This window comes from Labrus bergylta, chromosome 14 (genome assembly GCF_963930695.1).
Source record: "Labrus bergylta chromosome 14, fLabBer1.1, whole genome shotgun sequence".
Taxonomy (NCBI): Eukaryota; Metazoa; Chordata; class Actinopteri; order Labriformes; family Labridae; genus Labrus; species Labrus bergylta.
The window spans coordinates 711962-733266 of NC_089208.1; the positions used below are offsets into that span (position 1 = coordinate 711962).

Genomic DNA, 21305 nt, shown 5'->3' on the forward strand with positions numbered 1-21305 from the left:
TAATTCATCAAACTGTTCACGTCTCAGAGAGCTCTGACACATACCTGGTGTTATTACTGGAGGAGCACGGACTGATAATATGAACACAAACGAGCATTACGCCTTTGAGAAAATATTAAAACCAAACTAAATCTGTATCCACGCTTTGAGCTGAAGGAGCAGAGAAGATAAACAGTGTTTCTAAACACATTTTAAGAAGAAAAAAAAATAGTTCATGGATTTAAGATGACCTATCATGTTTCTTATATCCTTATTTTGTTGGTTTCTCGAAACGGCATCCGTGTAATAGCAGACTATATGAGACATTTAATTCGTTAAAAATTTATTATAAAAAGGTTTTAGGGATAATTCTGCAATATGACCTTTAGATTGTGCCTGCTTTATTTATTTTCTCAGAGGTATTTTAATGCGCAAAGGACTGTTTCAGCCAAAATGTTTTCTTGAATTCTGCGCCACTTAAACTCAATTCTAAAATGGGATTTACGGATTTTAAATTCATGCTGAATTTATAAAATTACCCTTCACATTATTAACCAAAGATTTGGCAAATTAAAATTAAAGAAAGAAGATGTTTACCCCTCTGATTTAAAAAAAAACGGAACTCAATTAGAAGCCTGTGACAACCAGAGTGTGCGTAATTCTGTGCGTAAATTCTGTCCAAAACCAAACATGACAGTCCAGTTGAAAATGATTATTTTCTCACAGGTAAACTTCTATCTTCTTTCTTATTTGTGTACGTTTGCGTAGAGTGCAACTGACTCCAACAAGCAGAGATTTGCTTCTCGTGTATAGTGCTGAGAGACTTTGGCACCATGGCGCATATTACTGCAAACATCTCCGGACACTCCTCCCCATCCCAGGCGCTCTCCTCTATTGGCTGCCTCCTCTCCACGCTGACATCCAAACCATATAAACCTGGGGGCCTCACACCTTCTCCGGGGTCAAATTTCTTTTGGCAAATCAGAGCAGCCTCTCCGGGAATCCAAAGAAACACAAGTGGAGCCTCGAACTGCGCCGAGATCCGTCTCTGGATTTATAAAGTTTTTGCGGCCTGTTTCTCCCCGACTGAAGTCGCTTTCACGCTGATGACGATGTTAATGTTGGTGGCTTTGGTCGGCACGAGAGGTTAAAGCATTGAAGGAAATACATGTTTGAGTGTTGAATGATCTCGGTTGGCTGCAGATCCCCGAGCAGAGAGCGTTTTGGGGCGGCAGCAGAGGCAGACCGAGAGCGAAGGAAAACACGGAAACGAACAGATTTGTCACGCAGCTCAACATGAACCTGATCGGGGGCTACCAGCATCACCACCACCTGATGCACGAGCCCTTCCCGTTCGTCCAGCGGTGTCACCAGGATGCACCCTACTTCCAGAGCTGGGTGGTGAACCACGGAGAGGTGCCGCCGGACTTCCAGATCCAGGCGCCCTACCAGGCGGCGGAGCTCGGACCGCCTGGAGCGACGCACGACGCCCGACTGGAGGGCGCGCAGGCCGGGATGGGGAAGAGGAGAACGTCGGGGCCGAAGAAGGAGCGCCGGAGGACGGAGAGCATCAACACAGCGTTCGCCGAGCTGCGGGAGTGCATCCCCAACGTCCCCGCGGACACCAAACTGTCGAAAATTAAAACTTTACGCCTGGCGACCAGTTACATCGCCTACCTGATGGACGTGCTGGCCAAAGACTCCGGGGAGACGGAGGGCTTCAAGGCCGAGATTAAGAAATTTGAAAACAGGGATCTGAAACGGAAACGGGAGCCGGTGAGTAAAGACTCAAAATGTATTTAAATGCAAATACCACAAATAAAAAAGACAAACTGAAGTTAAAGAGTCATTTTAAAATAACTGGAGGAGAGATTCAGTTTGAATGAAATTATTTTATGTGAAGGTGGAATATTTGGACATTTAGTGAATTAGCTTTAGATAAATAAGTCTGAACTTCATTTTTAAAATGTTACATTTATATTTAAGATCTTTTTTGTCTGAGAGGTAGCCAACTTAAATAAAACAAACATACATTTTTCACATCCAACACGTGTCTGATATATTAAATATTGTTTTGTTGTCGTTTATGATTCGAGTTATTTTCTTCATGATGGAGCTGCTTTATTCTCTTCATCAGCGCATTACTGCATAGGCTGTTAGCTTTAATATTTAATTTATAATATTTATTTATTTTGTATTTAACCAGGAAAGACAAAAGGAAAAAAATGAGATTAAAAACCTATTCTTCAAGAGTGTCCTGGCCGAGACAGTTTCACACAAACAACGAGCAGCCAAACATTCAAACACAAAAATCCATCACAGACATTAAAATACACAAATAACAAATCTGAACAGCAAATGTTTGTCAAGATCATCCACAAATACATCAGGGAGAACATCTACAGCCAGATGTGTCCACCTCCAAATCATTTAACTTCCTCTTAAAATCAGCGAGAGAAGATCATTAAGTTTCAGCTCTTTTTGTAATTCGTTGAGAGTAAAGGAAGCAACAAACTTCAGCGCCTTTCCCCACAGCTCCGTTCTGACTGAAGAGTGCAGAATAAACCGGAGTGCAGGGTTCCTTTATGCACAAAATAATCTGCCTAATAAATCTGATTCTGAGCTCACCGCTCTGCTGAACGTGACACATTTATTTAACCACTTATTTTTTAAAGTGCAAAATTAAAAAATGTCAGTTTCTTTTTTGTATATTCACACATTTTAAAATTTTCACACGCAGTTAAATTGCACCGTGATATTTTTGAATGTGACGTAACAACCTGCATTAACACCCCGGATGTTTCTAAATTATTAATCATAATTTAAATTAAAATGCACGAGCTGAATACACAAATTAAAACAGTAAAAACGGAAGATATAAATGTTCATAAAGTTTATTTTGTCAACTTAACACACCAACAAAAACATCCTGGCTGATCAAATTAAAATGACGCTTTTGTTTTGATGTTAATATATTTATTATATGAGCCTATATTTATGAATTATAAATGTTCTATTTAGATTTTTTTTTACACAGATTCAGGAATAAATAAAACATTAATGTCCTAATCAAATGACATTGTTGTTGTTTTTGCATTATCAAAACGCTTTCAGGCTGCAGATTGAAATAAACTCAATTATTTTATATAATATTCTAAAGTTTAGGATGAAGGGTTGAATGTTTCACTGACTTTCACTTTATTAAAAAGCTGTGATGTCATGATGCCAAAAACAGCACGTACACAAAATATTACTATTTAGAACTTTTTCTGACTGTCAGAGGAGGTCGACTTATTTGATCAGCACGTGGAGAAATATCACAGGAAATGATGCAATATTCAATAAAACAAAAATGACAGTCAGATGATGAGATGAGGTCCCTGGACTTGTTATGACGTAACTATTATTATATTATATAAATGATGTTATGGTGCGTTTGGTGTCCTTCATAAAATTGTGATGTTATGTTGTGTTTAGTGGACTTGGTGTTGTGGTGTGTTTGGTCATGGGGCTTTTTGTGTCCTTAAAATAAGAGTGGTGTTATGGTGTGTTTGGTGTGTTTGGTGTTATGGTGTGTTTGGTGTGCGTGGTGTTATGGTGTGTTTGGTGTGCGTGGTGTTATGGTGTGTTTGGTGTGCGTGGTGTTATGGTGTGTTTGGTGTGCGTGGTGTTATGGTGTGTTTGGTGTGTTTGGTGTGCGTGGTGTTATAGTGTGTTTGGTGTGCGTGGTGTTATGGTGTGTTTGGTGTGCGTGGTGTTATGGTGTGTTTGGTGTGCGTGGTGTTATGGTGTGTTTGGTGTGCGTGGTGTTATGGTGTGTTTGGTGTGCGTGGTGTTATGGTGTGTTTGGTGTGCGTGGTGTTATGGTGTGTTTGGTGTGCGTGGTGTTATGGTGTGTTTGGCGTCCTTGATAATAGTGAGTTATCTAATGGTTTTTATAAATGTGTAGATACATATCGCAGGAAGTGATGCAATATCCAGTAAACCAATAAATAAATACAGTTAGACATGAGGTCCCTGGACTTGTTATGACGTAACATTATATGGGCGATGTTATGGTGCATTTGGTGTCCATAATAATATGTATGCTATGGTGTGTTTTGTGTCCTTTATAATATGTGTGGTGTTACGGTGTGTTTGGTGTCCTTGTTAATATGTGTGTGTAATGTGTGTTTAGGCTGACGGGCTGCAGGAGACGTTAGGAGCCGAGAAGAAAGTGAAGGGCCGGACCGGGTGGCCGCAGCAGGTCTGGGCTCTGGAGCTCAACCAGTGACCCCCCCCCCCCCCCCCCCTCCCCCTCTCCCTCCTCCTACGAGACTCATATCAGATAAAAAACCACTGACTGACTGAACCCAAACACACCGCTGTGCACAAAAAGGGAGCGAATGAAAGGACAACATGAAGACAAGGTGAACGCAGGAGGACAACAACATCACGGACTCTTTGTTGATCTTCTTTCCTCCTCGTGAGGCTTCAAACAGCTCGCGCAGATCTGCCTGTATGTGTGTTTGATATTCGTGGTATTCATGCGCCCCTCGGTACTGTACACCAGATGTTTCCACGGTGCAAAAACACATCTGTCTCCTCTAAAAAACTAAAAAAAAAAAGTGTTTTATCTGGCGTCGAAAGGCCTTGTTTTCAGAACTTGATGGAGCAGAAAATTGATAAACTATCAAACTAAACGTGGAGTGAAAGTAGAGCAGGGACAGGAAAGTGTTTTGACTCTTTAATGTTGGAACAGAAAAACTGGGAGAGCAGATTATTAAAGACATGATACTAAAATAAGATGAATACAGTGATTTATTGATTTAAAGTTGATTCCACTGATTCGTTGCAGCTTTGACGCCAAATCATCGTAAAGATATTTTTTTGATCCTGCAGAGGCTTCCTGGGAAATGCATTTTGTTTGTGGGAGGAAATCTTTGATTTTGGCAAAATCTTTTTATGTTTTATTATTTTGTTTTATTACTTTCTTCATGTAGGTTACAGCCTTTAAATAAATACTTTAAAGTAAAAAGACAGCTCATATAGTCTGGATTTTGATCTTAGCGGAACATTCTCTGTTTATGTGACAAGAAACACCTTGATAAATTCCATTTTACATATCGATCCCAGATGAAACACTTTTTTTAATTATTGTTTAGCAGGGACGCTTGTTTACGTCACCGTCTCCTCCCGCTGACTCCCGCTAAACCCATCACCATGACAACGCAGTGTTACTGACCCGTCAACCTGTATACCTGCTCGGCTGTTGTTGACGTTTTCTTGTAGGAAATTATTGAAAATTGTTCTGAATCTACCTCAAATGAAAAGTCACTGTCCGCTCCGAGGAGACGAACAGACTGAGACATGAATGTTACACACACACACACACACACACACACACACACACACACACACACACACACACACACACACACACACACACACACACACACACACGTGTTTAAAACTAAAGAGGGATTTAATTGTTACTGTACAGTGGATGTGAAGTGAAATATAGCTCCGTAAATAAATGAATTATTTTAAAACACCAAACCTGTTGTGAGTTTTTTCTTTAATGTGATTTCTGTGAGGGGAATTTACGGATCCCCTGAAGGCCCAAAAGTTAAATAAAATGTTTTATCTTGTAAGCCTATGGATGATTATCTCTTGTGCGCTTAAGATAGGTATAATTGTTTTAGTTGTTGGGCCTTCAGGGGCTCCGTAGAAATTACAGAGATAACCTAACGTTCAGGTTTTTCTTTTTAGATTAAACTGAGAGGTTGTAGCCTGTGAGAAGAGCAGCCATCCGCCCATCCGTGATGAGAGGAGAACTCTTCAAGCTTTTTTCCTTCCTCCAAGTCAGTGTGGTTATTTCCTCTGAAAAGCAACTGTTTCTTCTATCTTCTCAGGGTCCTGATCTATTTTAACAATGTGATGATGATGATGATGATGATGATGATGATGATGTTCCAAAAGCATGTGTAGCCTAGTTTCATATCTGCGTAATTAAAGGCCCAACACAACTATCTGTGAAACCTTTACTAAAACAAGATGCTCCATGTTTGTCTTTTTGGAACATGCTGCTGCTCTTCAGTTATAGACTAAATTAACGACTTTATACTCCTAAATTAATAATAATAATAATAATAATAATAATAATACATCAGTTTGTTACATTAGTTTATTTAGTGGGGAAATGAGGAGTATACACTACACCACTGGGAATAACACACATGATTCAAGAACGCTGAGATGAGACACAAACACAAAGAGTGCAGAGACACAGACTCCTTTTGAAGGTCATCATTAAGTTTGAGTGATAAACTAATTACCTGAAAACTTTCCTACATTTCATCTTCTGTTACTGCAAATTGATCCGAACATGCTCGAGGAACTGAAAGTTAATACTTGTAAATAAATGTTTTATTCTTTTCTTTATTCAATTTGCCCTCACCTGCACGCTCCTCTTCTTCTTCGTGTCTTTTTATTGCTGCAACACTTGAATCCCCCCCTCTGGAGATCGATGATCTGAACTGATCTTAAATGTTTCTCATATTTTTTAAATCATAAAAACGATTATTTATTAAAACAGGAAGTATCTCATTTGTACCTCCATGTCTTCAAAAATATTCAAACCTTTAACTTTAACAGTGGGTTGTTTTAATTTGAAGAAAGAAGACCCGGATGTTCGTTTAATTTATACTATTCACTTGCAGCTCATCGGAGAATTACTCAAAGACAGGAAACACTCTTTTATTCTCTTAACTTTATTTTCCATTAACTCTAACATGAAGGTCTCGTGAGTGAAGTGTGCAACCTTCATGGCTTCATAAATGGAGTTTAAGATTTAAAATGAGACTCGTTCATCAGCTCAGAGACCCTCAGTGAGCTCCAGCCGTCCTCTCTAGACCAGGGTTTGTCAAAGTGGGGGTCCTGACCCCTCGGGGAGGTCGCCAGCAGGCACTAAGGAGGTCACGGAAACTTGGAGGGAACAGGGAAATGAAATGGGACGACAATAAAAATCAACTAATGGCTTTATTCATGACGTTTAATAATGAATACACGTCCCTTTGGATGTTACTGATCACTACTTATTGAATCCTGTGTCCCTTTTCTAAAACGATATTTGATTGGCTGGTGGATTGAACTCGTCTAATCTTTAATCCCATCCCCTGTTCATTCATCTTTAGTGAATAAATCAGTGTAGACCTCATTGAATCCTCACCTGTGTAAATAATGAATACCGTAAAACTTCTAAAAAAAAAAGCTCATTCCAGTTTAAGGCTCCGTGTTTGTTCCTGTAGCCTGGTGCTGCTGCATGTGTGGACAGATAAAGGCAGCTCTCTCTCAGAGGCCCCGATGCATTTCAGTGTTGAAATCATTTGTGGATTAAACAAGGAGACAAAGCAGCAAGACACCAAAAATAAAGATGAACTACAACATCTGTCTAAAGACGGTTTCACAACTCCTGAAAATATCTAGATCATTTCAGGAGATTCTCCTGACCTGTCAGAGGCTAAAGCTGCAAAGGGGGTCCTTAGGGGGGTAAATGGTGACCTAAAAATAAGTTTGACTGTAAGGAAATCATTGCACCCTCATTTGATTGAATATTGGACGGTTTCCTTTAATGTAAAAGTCTCAAGGTGTTTTACACCGAGTCGCTCTGTGCTGCTGCTGCTGCTGCAACAAACAAGAGGAGCGACAGTGACACCTAGTGGCCGAATGCTGTTACTGAAACAACAAAACATTATGCCTGCTCTGCTGTTCTTTTTTCCGATCATTTCTTCTTTAGAATTCACTGTAAAGTGAATACACTGGTCTCATATATTTTGTAATGAAGATTAATGTTTATTTAAAGATCAGATTTCATTCAGAAAGCATCACAAAGTGCTTCACAGGAGCAAACAAGCCACCATCTCAGGGATTGTAACATCTTCTAAGGAAAGCTTGAACTAGTTTGTCTGAGTCGAGTGTGACAGAAAGGAGAGAAGTTTCTGAAGGAACGATCATCGTCATCTTAATGTTTGTGTAATGTTTCCAGAGGTCGATGGAAACTGAACTGAGGGGGGATGTGATTTGTTGACTTTTTGTTTTGACCCTACAATCATGAATTCTCTTTAATTAAAGTCAACATGATATGAAAAATACATGTTCCCTGTTTAAATCCAGCGTTCCTGTTACATGTCCATTTATCTGACAAATATATTTAAATAAAGCCTCATCTGAATATTTTACATGTTTTTTTCTCTTCCTGTAAAATGTCTGATGACTCATTCTGCACTCAGGGTCGTTTACTCATTCTATGACCAATTAAAAAAGCTTTCGATCCAATCAAATTCATCCTAACCTTAAGTCCCGCCTTCTATCTTGTGATTGGTTCTATCCTGTGTCAGTTGGAAATACCTATATTCTTTCCTGCTTGTCATTCCCCGCTCTCTGTCTCTCTCCAGTTTCTGACTCTATCCACTGTCCTGTCTCCAAAATAAAGGCATCAAAAATCTTTTTTTAAAAATGAACGCCTGCTCAAGCTCCACAACCCAGGGATGACTTCCAGAAGGTGCCTATCCTGACGTCACACTCGTCATCACATGGCGGGTAAAAGACGATTCCTTTATGTGTAGATACTTTAGATGAATTCCTGTATTGCACGTCAACATGTTGCTCAAATATAACTTAAGAGAGACATTAAACACTTCTTTGTATCATCCTCTGAAAACACAGGAGAACACTGAAGTCAGAAGAACGATTTTCTTACCTGGAAACCCGGACTATCTGAGGAGCACCTGAATGCAGCACAGGGCATGACACAGAATTCTCTCCAAGTTCTGTTTCACAGGACTTTAAGAAATCAGAAGTTCATTCTTACAAACAGCTGAAAAACAATCTGAGGTCGGAGAGAAAAACAAACGGACTCGACAGTTGTTGCTTCCTGTACAATACATTTATTATAATCATCATTAGGAGCAATAAGCGGCCATCTTTAAATATGTTCTTTTCTTCTAATACATCAATTAGGTTAATGCGGCGTGGCCTATCTGTTAATAAAGTTGGGTGTTATCTACATGACGCTAACAAAACCTACAAGCAAAACTGAAAATATAACAGACGATACAAAAAGAAAAAAGAACCCTGTTAAAAAGTCGACCGAGTCGGGGTGGCGGACAAACTGACAAAGTCTGTGAGAGAGAGGAGGCAGAGTGTGTGTGTGTGTGTGTGTGTGTGTGTGAGAGGACGCAGAGTGTGTGTGTGACAGAGGACGCAGAGTGTGTGTGTGTACAAGACTGATTATAGTGCACACACACACATAAATCCAAAAAGATGCAAAACCAAAAGTTGTTCTTTTTGTGTGCATGTTTCAGCGATGCATTATTTTGGACTTTCAGCTTCGAGCAGTCGGACTCGGGCTCCATGTAACTGATAAAATAAAAGCGTCCGATCCCCGATGTAAACGCCATCTCTGCTTCCATTTGTCTCTGCTTCAAGTCACAAAGAAACGTTATGATGTCAGACTGTTAACCTCAGAAGCAGTTCACAAAGAACCCTCAGAATAATAAATAAAAGAATTCATTTTTCTTCCCCACAAAGAACATAAACCACTTCAGGAGTCAGATGTCGAGACGTGAACGGTCAATTTCTGTGACTTTGGGCGCTGAATGAGATTCACGTTGGACTTTTTAAGACTTCAAGACGGCGATACAAACAGACGCCATCGGCCATAAAAATGTAAAAATACTTTAAAGAGCTCGCTAGGGGACGTTCAATAAAATGTGATTTTTGGAGGGAGAGCATCTTGGGAAATGTAGTTTTTAACTGACTGATGGTTCAAAGGAAAAAAAGCTTAACAGTGAGCAGGGCAGCATGTTCACAGATGTGACCCGATCACTCACACACACACACACACACACACACACACACACACACACACACAAGTTCCCCGCACACAAACGGAGGAAATCAAAGAGATGCGACTTTTTACAACTTAAGGCTGAACTAAAGAAAAAGGTAGAAATCTGGACTACAAAGAAAAAATGAAAGAAGCTACGAGTGTGTTCAAACGTACGTAAAACAGCTAGCGAGGGTGGAAAGAGCGGGTCATGGCCGAGTGCTACATGGTTCACCAGCATCAGTCTTTGAATGCATCACGCCCGGTTTGGAAACGAGCGACTGAGAAGATTACACTTTGTTTTTAAATATCATTGAGAATAAAAAGGTCTTTCTTTGAATCCTGATTCTGACGTGCTAAATGCAGCAGAAGGCGCCGCCCTCTTCCCAACAATTCATTCACTCGCTATAAAACCGAAACAGTCGATTATCATTCAGGTACAAAACACATTTCCGTTTTGGCACAAGCATCCCTCGCGCTGAAAAATGTTAACAGTCAAACCGGCAAAAGAAAAATCCCCAAAATCCCTAAAACACGTTTTCGTCTTCTTCCCTCTTAAGGCAGCCGTTTTGTCCATTGCATTCAAACACAGATTGGACACTTTTCTTTTGTACATATCGACAGTAACATTACAGCGTGGCGACCTAGAGCCCTGCGGAGGGAGTCCCGCTACTCGACAGTCTTTAGAGGTTTTTCCCCGTGGAGGAGAGGATGAGGAGGCGTGGTGGGGGGGTGGGGAGGCGTGGTGGGGGGGCGTGGTGGGGGGGCAGGTTTAATCCTTCCCTCCCTGAATGCTCCTCCATGTGAGTTAAACGTCCTCTACGGGACAGCATGAGTTTGTTTCAGGGGTGTTTGGGAGGACGGGAGCAGTGACAGGGTGCAGGAGGAGCTGGTTTTGGTTGTTGTAACTGTTAGTGGAGTCCAGGTTTTGGTGAATTGCTGTTTTGTCTCCATTTCTGTTGGCGTGTGTGTTGGAGCTACTGCTGCTGTGGGTGCTGTTGATAAGTTTAGTCCAGAGGTTTTCCGCCATCGCCCTTCTGGTCCAAGCGGCTCTTGCTGCTCTTCACCATGTAAATAAAATAGGTCAGCGTCTCCTTCTCGTTCACTGGAATATTCCTGAAGTGACGACTCACCGTCTGCAGAGGAGGAGAAAAAAAAAAAATGGAGTTTAAGTCTTAATATATGATTTTTTGATCCAGCAGATGTCGCCCTTAAAACCAAAACAACTTGTGCTGCATTGTTGTGTTAGCATGCTAATGCTAGCGATCTTTATTCTGCTGGTATCTTCACACTGCATGTAAATTTAGCTGAAATGAGCGTGATCTAGAAACACAGTTAAGCAGTGAGTACAGTATGTTATTCTTCTTTTCTCTAGTCCCTCAATTAAACAACTTTTATACACGAGGGGAGGAGTCAGCCGGCCGTCCGGGCGATGTAAACAAAGTGAAGACAGGACTCTGAAAACTCTGAAAACATCACAGACAGTGGGACTCGGGTGTTACACCCATTGTAGACAGTCATGACTCACAGAGTTATTTTCAGAGGATAGACTTGATTTCTACATTTAAAGGTTAAAAATGGGGCGCGCTGGTGGCACAAGTCCCATGTGTTGAGACTCTCGTCTCGAGCGATAGGCCCGGGTTCACTTCCACCCGTGGCCTCTTTCCGCAAGTCATTCCCAACTCTCTCTCCCTGGTTTCCGACTCTATCCACGGTCCTATCTCTGCAAAAAAAGCCCCAAAAAAATAAAAAACCCAACTGAAGATTTAAAAAAAAAAAGTCTGAAAAATCACATAGAAAGCCTTTAAAAAGGGACACACGTTGCGTTTTCACACATGCACAAAACTCCTGAAAACTTCCTGAAACTTTTGGAGGTCAGCTGCAGTAACTCTGACTTTCCTCTTAAATCTGTCAGCCATGTAGTCAAATGTTCATGTGAAGTCAGGGTGAGCTGATGTCAAAACACAACAGGAAATATTCAGGAGGGAGGGGGAGATGACATTTATAATCCTGCAAGCAGCGCATGAACAGAGACAGAACCGTGTGCAAACGATGCTATCCCAAAGAAATGTTGACAAAACAGCGTGCACACATCAGAAAAGGCGTTGTACACATTGTCGTCTATGTCTGCACACTTTGCTAAACACATCTGTTAACACGAGGGCATTTTTGTAAGCTGTGTTACAAAGCGTCTTTTTAACCACGTGGCACTGTGCTCTGTGAGAGATGATGAACTGTTCCTGATCACCACCATGTTCTCTCAGTTACACAGTAAAAAAAGGAAATGCAATATGAAATAGTTTAGAAAGCAGCTGCAGGATTGTTAGAAACACAACATGAACTCTGTGCACACTGAGAAGTGAAAAAGTCAGCTGTGAGACTTTTAACAGAAACTAAGAGGGGAGAACACATCACTACTGTTTTAACGACATCACACTGGTTTAACATTTATTTTAAAGCACTTCACGCTCTGGCCCCAGAATACATATGTGCAGTGCTGTCCCCTTATCAGCACAGTCTGCAGCCTGAGATCCTCCAACAGAAACCTCCTCACTGTTCAGAATCTCCTTTTAAATCACTCATAAAGACTTCTCTTTATCAGAAGACCTTCTTGTAATACGTGGTGTTTTACTGATTTGATTTCTAAGTTCTTTAAAGCGCTTTGTGACGTTGGTTTTGAGTGCTTCATAAATAAACTTTCTCATAATTAGAAGTGACTCTAAAGGAACGAACAGATACACATAATCATCATGGAGACACTTTTATGAATCTAATTTGTAAATGAACCTTTAAGAGAAAAAAGCTAACATGCTCAGAGCAGCGTGTCACTGGTTCTGGTGAACATACTGGGACAGCTGTAACTGGTTGAGGGCTGTTGACTGGTGCTTTATTAATGATGTGGGAGGCTCATTCATACGAGGGCCTGAACCTGACTAATAGCCCGGGGAAACATTCAACTTACAGCCCAGTCTCATTCATTCACTCATTCGTTCCCCCCCCCCCGCGCCAAAGACTGACTGGGACCTCTACACACAGGGGATGTGATTGTAAGGATGTGGGTCAGGCCAGCTGCACTAAGTCCACCTGTTGAAAGAGTAAATTAGTCTAACAATCTCTCCTTGACCAATTAGTGTGAAGTAAGACCTCCGACACTACGTATATCACAGAAAACGAGGGACATGGAGCCGAGGGCAGAGAAGAAAGAGCCGGGTACGTCTAATGAGGGGAAGCTCTGTGCCGCACGGTACGAACGACTGGACTGCTGATTCAAATGTCTTAAAAAGAAAAAAAGTCATGCTGCTTCAAAGCTACTGAATAGAGATTGGTGAGAAGAGGAAAACGAGGTACATGAGTTTACATTTTTAGGTGTTACTTTAGTTTCTAATCTGAGGTTTGACAGATGTGAAGAAGTTCTGCAACACACAAGAGGTCAGACATTATAAACCTCTGAAGGCAGCACAGCAGTTCATGCACGCCATGATTTTATCCTCATTTAAATAATGTGTCGTTGTTTGGGTGCAAGCCGAGCAGACAACAGTCACACACCTGTCAGGTCTTTATATAAACAGGCACTGAGAATACTGGATCAGAAATCAGGCTGACTGCATCACTGCTTCATTCTAAAGAAACACAACATACTGAGTTTCTTTTAATTCATTTTATAAATCTGATTTGAGGAAATTTAAACGACCTCGCTCCAGAAACAATCTGTCAGCTGGTAAAGAAACCAGAACGAGGGCGACATTGGGTGTAAGCTTTAACTACATGTGGTCAGACTATTTTTAAAAAAGTGTGCGCACATTTACCATCAGTGCCCCGTACTCGCATCACCTCACAGCGTTCTTGAGCTTTCAAGTAACATCAACTGAGACTGAAGCCAGTTTGCATGCAGGTGATACACAGATTGACCATGCTAAGTACTCTACAGCTCCACACAGACTGTCAGGATCGTACACACTCACACAACTGAAATAACTGGAATGGTTAAGGTAAGAGCGCCCGGGTAGAGAGTGCAGGAGGAGTCTTCAGTAATGGTGTGTGTTTCTGAGATTATATCACTGCATCATGTATGAGGACAACATGTTAGTGCTACGTCAGGTGAGCACTAACGAGTCTAAACCAGTGTGCATGTCTGACTGTGTGTGTACGTGGTGCTTCCGCAATGTGAATTCACAGACTGGGACACCAATATTACACCGGAGCAGAATCAGACATGATGACGGCTGAGCATATTCACAACACTTCTGTGGAAAAGCAGTCTGAAAGGGTCTAAAACTGTCATTCAATGAAGTCGTACACAAGTGGGAGCACTAAAGTTTCCACAAACCTCACCCTGATTATTTCCAAGACTACATGAACCCCGAGAGCAGAGATCAGGAACACAACCAGAGAGCTCTTACCTCTGCCAGCTGGGCCTTGTTGAGTCCTGGTCTGGTCTGCAGCTTGTAATGCCTCTTGTAACGTCTCAATGTGTTCACCTGCAGCTGGAAAAGGTCGACCTGAAGGAACAACAGAGAAATGGAGTCGGTGAGTGAACAGTGAGGGAGGCTTTGTTTTCATCCTCCCCTCCATGTTGGATGCATTTTAATGATTCACTCGAGGACTCCCAGAGGTGCTCGTCTCTTTTTCAGCTTTTAAAGGAGATGGAAGTTTAATGTTCACCATGAGAATTAAAATGGGTCACTGAAGTAATAAAAAGTAAAAACGTTTTCTCAACTTCAGCTATCGTGCATATTTACAAAGACGTGTATCGCTTCTCAGCTGATTAATGTGCACTTTCCTTATTCAATAAATTAAATCATCTACCGTGAAGTATGTGTTGAACATTATGAATAATGTTTCAGGCCACATTACCTCAGGCACCTCCACATCGTGATCCGGGGACTCTCCTCCATCGTCGCTGGTCTTCCTCTTCCTCTTGTTGCGGACGCTCTGGATAAAGTTCTTATGGAAGTCGCAGATGTAGAGGTGTCGCACCTGGAAAGAGAACGACGAGTATGAAAGGAGAAGTCTGCGGTGCACAACACATCTCCACAGTTTAACAATCAAAGGCATCAGTGTCTTCTCATCTACTCATCTTCAGCATTAATATGATATATTATGGTGGCTTTTCTAAATTCTTGAATACAGGTTTTAAAATACAAGACTTTTAGTACCAACACCAGATGATACTGTAAATAGTTTGACAGCTCTTCCACCAAACTTAAATTCTTTGCTTTAGTAAACACAACTTCTTAAATGACCTTTGTACTTGGTGGAGCATCGACTAAAACGCAGCTGAGATTTGCAGTTTTTCTTTTCTGTAATGTCAATAAGTGATCGACAGAAGCTTTCTTCAGCGTAGTGTCGTCTCAGCTAAATGAAACATCATCTGTATCTTCCTCTGAACTCATTTCTCTTGGCTTCACTCACAACATGTAAACAAACATTCAGCAGTCCCAACATTGCTGGAGAAAAAAACACTTGTTAGCAAACCGCATAACGCCCACTTAAATCAACTGAGCTGTTTTGTTTGATTAAGAAGCCAAACAATGCTTTCTAGGAATCTGAGAGCCGATGAAAAGGCTGTGAGTACAACAGGGACGTACAGCAGCTGAAGCTTATTCATTCAGCATGCCTTCTCCTGCAGAAGACACGGCTGTGTGCATGAGGACCCTTACAGACCCCTGGAGAGTCTTATTCTACTCTTCCATTTAGTGCATTGTGTCTGCATCCAGTTGTCTTTAGTATTCATCAGGTACAAGCCGCACAGCAGGAATGTCCCCCCGCCCCCCGCCACGGACTCGCTGTGTCTTTGTGTGGTGACTTCATTTATACAAAATGCACCTTTAAAAAGAACGCAGACTGAGTAAGAAAACTAACTGAACTGTGACATTTACATCGATCTATAAGGGCAGATTTAGAAACCAAATGACTAACGAGGACGTTAACTTTAACATGACGGGTGTTTGTCAACACAGTTAGTTTCCGTGACAACAGTCATTTTATGAAGATTAGCAATGTTGTGTTTAAGGAAACCGTGGAAATGAGAGAAGGCTGAAGATGCTCTTCATTCAAGTGGTGTCGAAATAACCGGGAAAAATGAGATTCCAGCTGAAGAAAATTGACGTGAGAGTCCTCTCAGGTTGGAATACCAACCTTCATCACTAAGCTGAAACATGGCAGCTGAAAGTGAATGTTGAGTCCATGTAAACAAACCTTTTTCTTACTAGCCGATTGCAAATCAAATGTGGTTCATTTAAAGTTTGCACGAGGATGTTCAGTTGCTGTCCATCTAAAGTTACCTTGAGGTAATAATACACAACATGTGTTATTTGAAGCATAAAAGTCATTGTCATAATAAAGTGCAGCACTGGTTTGGGAAGGACTCTGTTGTCCTGCACGTCGTCATGGCAACCAAGACCCAGCCGAGAATACTGATATGACTGCAGAGACATATAGATCCTTCAATGCAGCGCAATATGGATAGATTAAACTCTGACTCGTTCTAAGCAGAGTCATAGCTGCACAGTGTAAATCAGAAGGAGTCTGAAAAGGAGGGAAGATAAAGTGCACTTTACTTTTACTCCATGTAATTACAGAACAGTTCTGTTTATTTAAAAAACAGTGCAATGGTGAAACGAAGCTGAAGATGTTTATGGTCTTTTTAAAAAGTGTTGTGGCAGCAGAAAGTGACCATGTGGTATTTTGACTCCCTCACTTATAACTAGAATTTTGATCACGGAAATATGAGTTCAGTCTCTGAATATAAACTTTAAATGCCCCATTTGGACTTTAAACGTCTCATTTGATCCCCCCTCCATATTTATGACTTTAAGCCACAGAGTTAAAGTCAAACCCTCCCAGTGACCCTCCTCCAGCCTGAACCCTGCCTCAGCTCATCACAGCTCAGTACTCACACTCTTGTCGATGTCCAGCTTGAGCTTCTTCTGGGAGATGCTCTTCTGGATCCTCTTGCTGAAGGAGGCGTTTCCAGCCGAGCGGCCGCAGCGCTCCCCGTCCTCGATCAGACAGCAGCTCTGCCCGTAGAACGGAGGAGCAGGAGGTCCGTCGTGGCTGTCCTCCTCCGTGCTGAACCCATTCATCCTGGGACAGTGGACGGCTCCGTGTGCGATGAGACAAACACTGAACAGAGCTGCAGAGCTGCAGAGCTGGAGAGCTGCAGAGCTGGAGAGCTGGAGAGCTGGAGAGCTGCAGAGCTGGAGAGCTGCAGAGCTGGAGAGCTGGAGAGAGCTGCAGAGAGCTGCAGAGCTGGAGAGCTGCAGAGCTGGAGAGCTGGAGAGCTGGAGAGCTGGAGAGAGCTGCAGAGAGCTGCAGAGCTGGAGAGCTGCAGAGCTGGAGAGCTGGAGAGCTGGAGAGCTGGAGATCTGCAGAGCTGCAGAGAGCTGCAGAGAGCTGCAGAGAGCTGCAGAGCTGGAGAGCTGCAGAGCTGGAGAGCTGGAGATCTGCAGAGCTGGAGAGCTGCAGAGCTGCAGAGCTGGAGAGCTGGAGAGCTGGAGAGCTGGAGAGCTGGAGAGCTGCAGAGCTGGAGATCTGCAGAGCTGGAGAGCTGCAGAGCTGGAGAGCTGGAGAGCTGGAGAGCTGGAGAGCTGGAGAGCTGGAGAGCTGCACAGCCTCTTGTTGTTGTCGCGCTGCTCAGCTAGCGTTTGCTATGCTAGGCTAAGTGGCTAGCTAGCCTGTGAGCTAACAACCACAGAGGTTTAACACTAACTCAGCAGACTTTCTTCGAAACGGGTCCGCCAGAGGTTGAATAAATGTTCCATGAGATATCAGTCCAACACACAGAACACAAACAACAGCTGAAGCTAACGCAGTGCTACTTTCAGAGCTAGCTGTGGTCGCTAACGAACAGATTCCTCCGGTGAGCCCGTTAACTGACCGTAAACTGACCGTTACGACCTCCACACGACAGTCACTCTAACGACTCAATGCTAAAACGCAACAACCGGCTTCAGCTGACCGAAAACTTTGTAGAAATCACCGTAATTCACAGACTGTAGCTCGACAACCGCGGCACTCTCTCTGAACACCTCGTACAATGGACATGCTCCGTCTCTCTGGCGGAAGTTCCCATCCCAGCCGCTGATTTGCCAATTTGTCCCAAGAGGCGGGCCTAGTGTCCGTATACGCTTTTCTAATTGGCTACAAGCAAAATCAATTTTCCTGTGGCACTTCCTGTTTCTGTGTCATGTTTTCGACGATGAAGAGCAGTTAAAAGGATGGCCTTCCTCCGTCGACATTTAAAATGGATTTAAACACAAGAAACTTCGTGGTAGTAAAAATAACACGTGATTTGTACGTATAATTAAGACGTTTTAAAAATGTACGTCTTAGTTTGAACACCTGTTAAAAAAAACTGCTGCGCATGTATCCACGGGAAACCCACTTTGAACCAGTCGTGACGTCACACTTAAAGCTCGAAACGTCATCATATTTTGATGAAGAATTTAAAGGTGCACTCTGTAGATTTGGTGGTGAAATTTGAAAGTTGGAGAAGTGAAACAATTTTATTGTGTATTTTCTGAACTGAATCCTTCAAACAGTGATCCAGGATCAGGATGTATAGAGTTCTGAACATCTGTGAATTCCTCCAGCTTATACATTTCTCTAACTCCAAAATGCACCTCTAAATATTTTTGAGGTTAAATATATCTTCACAAATGTAGATATGCTGCTTGGAGTCATTTGTGAAATGTTCAATAGTTGAAATGCCTGTTTATCAACTGGAAAGTAAATAAAGAATGTAAAAACAACAACTTAAAGCTTGATACACAGACATACAAACACAAACACTCACACAGACACAACCGGGCAGATTAAGGTGCTCCTTACAGTTCATGGGCGTCGGATGATTTTGCAGTATCACTCAGTCTACAGAGCTCCGTGCTGTCCTCCGACCCTGTCCTTTCCATTTCTTAAACATGTTTGTGTTATTTGTATTTGTTGGTGCTTGTGTGAGGGATAGAACACAACCTGTGAGATACATTTAATGTCACTGTTTAGTAATTGAAAATGAACAATGCAAACAGGGTCCATCAAATGAAACAAAACATTTTCTTGTGAAACTATGGTGACTATGTTTTAAAACTGAATCTGCTGATGCACTCAGACCCTTACTCACCCAATAAAATCTAATAGAAAAAGCTTGATACCATTGGCCAGGCTCATGATTTATAACAGACCCTTACGGCTGCTTGATTAACTATTTAAAGACGTGTTTAACAACAACTGTACTGAATTGTTTGGCAGACAGACACTGTGTCTGCAGATGTGTTCTCACTGCAGGGAGACTCCTCTTTGTTAAAGTGTGACTCAGTGTTTCAACCACACGAGGGAGCCAGAGGTTCACAAATGAATAAAAACTGTGGCGATGACCTTAAAGCTCCTTTACATAGCCTCCTGTACATTGTACTGTAGTATTATTGTGATGTAAAGGGCTATTCCAGCTGTTTGGCATTGTATTCAAACAAGTGTTTGGATGCACCAAGGTTATAAGAGTTTTTTATTTCATTTTGAGTATTTTATTTTACAGCTTATTTTGCCTTTATTCGTAGAGATAGTGGAAAGAGCCATAAATCAGGCAGAGAGAGAGAGTGGGGAATGACATGCAGGAAAGTAGCCCAAGGTCGGCTTTGAACCTGGGCCGCCCGCCTCAAGGACTACAGCCTCTGTGCATGTGGTCTGTGAACTAACCACTAGGCTACTGGTTCCCCCTTTCATTTTGACTCTTTGTTTTCAATTTCAACAGTTTGAATCAGTTTTGCATGCTGTGTAATTAAGGGTTTCTGTAAAAAAAAAAAAAGAGGCTATTTTTGGTTTAGTTTTTTTTCGTGTTGTTGTCAACATTGCTGCTGTTGTTGCTGCGTCCCCTGCACACCTGGGCATAGGCGGTGATCAAAGCCACACGTCGCGAGGACGAGAGTAAACGTTGGGTTAATGGCAAAAAGCACAGAAAATAATATAAACTAAAGAGAATCTGTTTGCAGAACCAAGAGGCAGTTTCAAATGTATTAGAGTGAAGAAATGTTGATGCACATGTGATAAATAAAAACTTGAGCCAGTAAAATTTGGAGATGTGTATCTGTGACCCCCCGGGGGAGTCCAAATGTCAAACTGCTTTAAAGTGAAGAAGGTTTGGATTTGATTTGATGGATTTGGCGTTGTGTGGGATTTATCTGCTGTAAATGTCAAACAGACAGGGCCACTGCTCAGAGATGTTGGCTTGACCTTGGATGCTGAAGCTGAACTGGTGAAGATAAAGGACTGTGTGAACCAGTTTGAAGGTTTAAATGTGTGTTTGTATCTGTAGCTGGATGGTAACACTGAAGGCTTTGTAGGAAAATAGGATGAGAAGCAGCGACTCATTCAAAACTGGGATCGCAGCAAACACCTTCAAGACATCTTTCCTTGAATGCCTGCATAACATTTCAGACCTTTGGTGCACATAATATATAAATATGTGCACATAACGCTGGTTAAACGTTCCTACATGGTTGAGTCCAGAGATGCTTTTTGTGGCCACAGCCAGATCCCAAAATCGTACTTGCCGTTTTCAACACACATATACTCCTTTAAAGGTCTGGAGGATTTCAGGGAACGCCTGACCCCTAAAATCTTCATGACTTGCCTGTTCACATTAAGCAGCTCAAAAGCAGAGAACTTTCCCTCGCAAACGGGAGGGTGGAGGAGGAGGAGTTTCAGGAGACAAGACATGACGTACAAAAGAACAGTAGGGAGTGCCGGATGAAGCAACAGATAAAAAAAACAACAACAAAGCAATGGGGCTGGAGTTCAACGCTACCAAAATCGATGCGCCTCGACAGATACATGAAAGAAGATGTCCTACGTAATAAATGATTCTATGACAGAATTCAGTTTGCTGCTTTCCAACTGAATTAAAGATGGAGTCAGTATCAATGTTAGTCGCAGCTTGTAAACACAACATTGAAACTGGGCCCCTCCTCCTCCTGGGCTCATTTTCACCAGAAGCTCACAACTTACTGCAGGATGAGTGTCTAGTGTTAACTGCTTATAGCTACACTAAATAGCTAACCAGAGAATATCATATTTGTTGTGTAAATAAAAAAAACTGATAATTTAGCAAGCTAGCCCAAGCTAACCTCTAATGTTTGGTACCTGCCTGTCCAACAGAAAGCAGGAAAACTCCACGTCTGCGAGTTAAAAACAACACAAGGTTCACCCCTCGTTTACTTGAGGAGAAGTATGTATTTGATTTTTTTAAGGAAAAAGCTACTTACTCTACCTTCACAACAGAGTCCTAAGTCTCTGACTAGACTCTTCTCCTCTGTCGCCGCCCCGGTGGTGGAATGAACTTCCAAACCTCCATGTGATCTGCAGAGTCCCTCTGCACCTTTAAGAAAAAGCTAAAGAGCCAGCTCTTTCATGAATACCTACTACTTAATGATGATGTCTCCATATTATTGATGATGATGATAGT

The 21305-nt window shown here is 41.9% G+C and overlaps 2 protein-coding genes across 2 annotated transcripts; one reads left to right on the plus strand and one right to left on the minus strand.

The window, feature by feature from the left end:
* Window positions 1-930: 930 nt before the first annotated feature.
* On the plus strand, window positions 931-5517 carry LOC110003101 (heart- and neural crest derivatives-expressed protein 1). Its single transcript, XM_020658794.3, has 2 exons — window positions 931-1755; window positions 4157-5517. Exons 1-2 carry the CDS (start codon window positions 1276-1278, stop codon window positions 4250-4252), a joined length of 576 nt encoding a protein of 191 aa, XP_020514450.1. The 5' UTR covers window positions 931-1275; the 3' UTR covers window positions 4253-5517.
* Window positions 5518-8883: 3366 nt separating this feature from the next.
* sap30l (sap30-like) lies at window positions 8884-17141 on the minus strand. Its single transcript, XM_020627048.3, has 4 exons — window positions 16747-17141; window positions 14702-14824; window positions 14248-14346; window positions 8884-10983 (listed from the first exon to the last, which is right to left on the minus strand). Exons 1-4 carry the CDS (start codon window positions 16930-16932, stop codon window positions 10855-10857), a joined length of 537 nt encoding a protein of 178 aa, XP_020482704.2. The 5' UTR covers window positions 16933-17141; the 3' UTR covers window positions 8884-10854.
* Between the last annotated feature and the right edge of the window lie 4164 nt (window positions 17142-21305).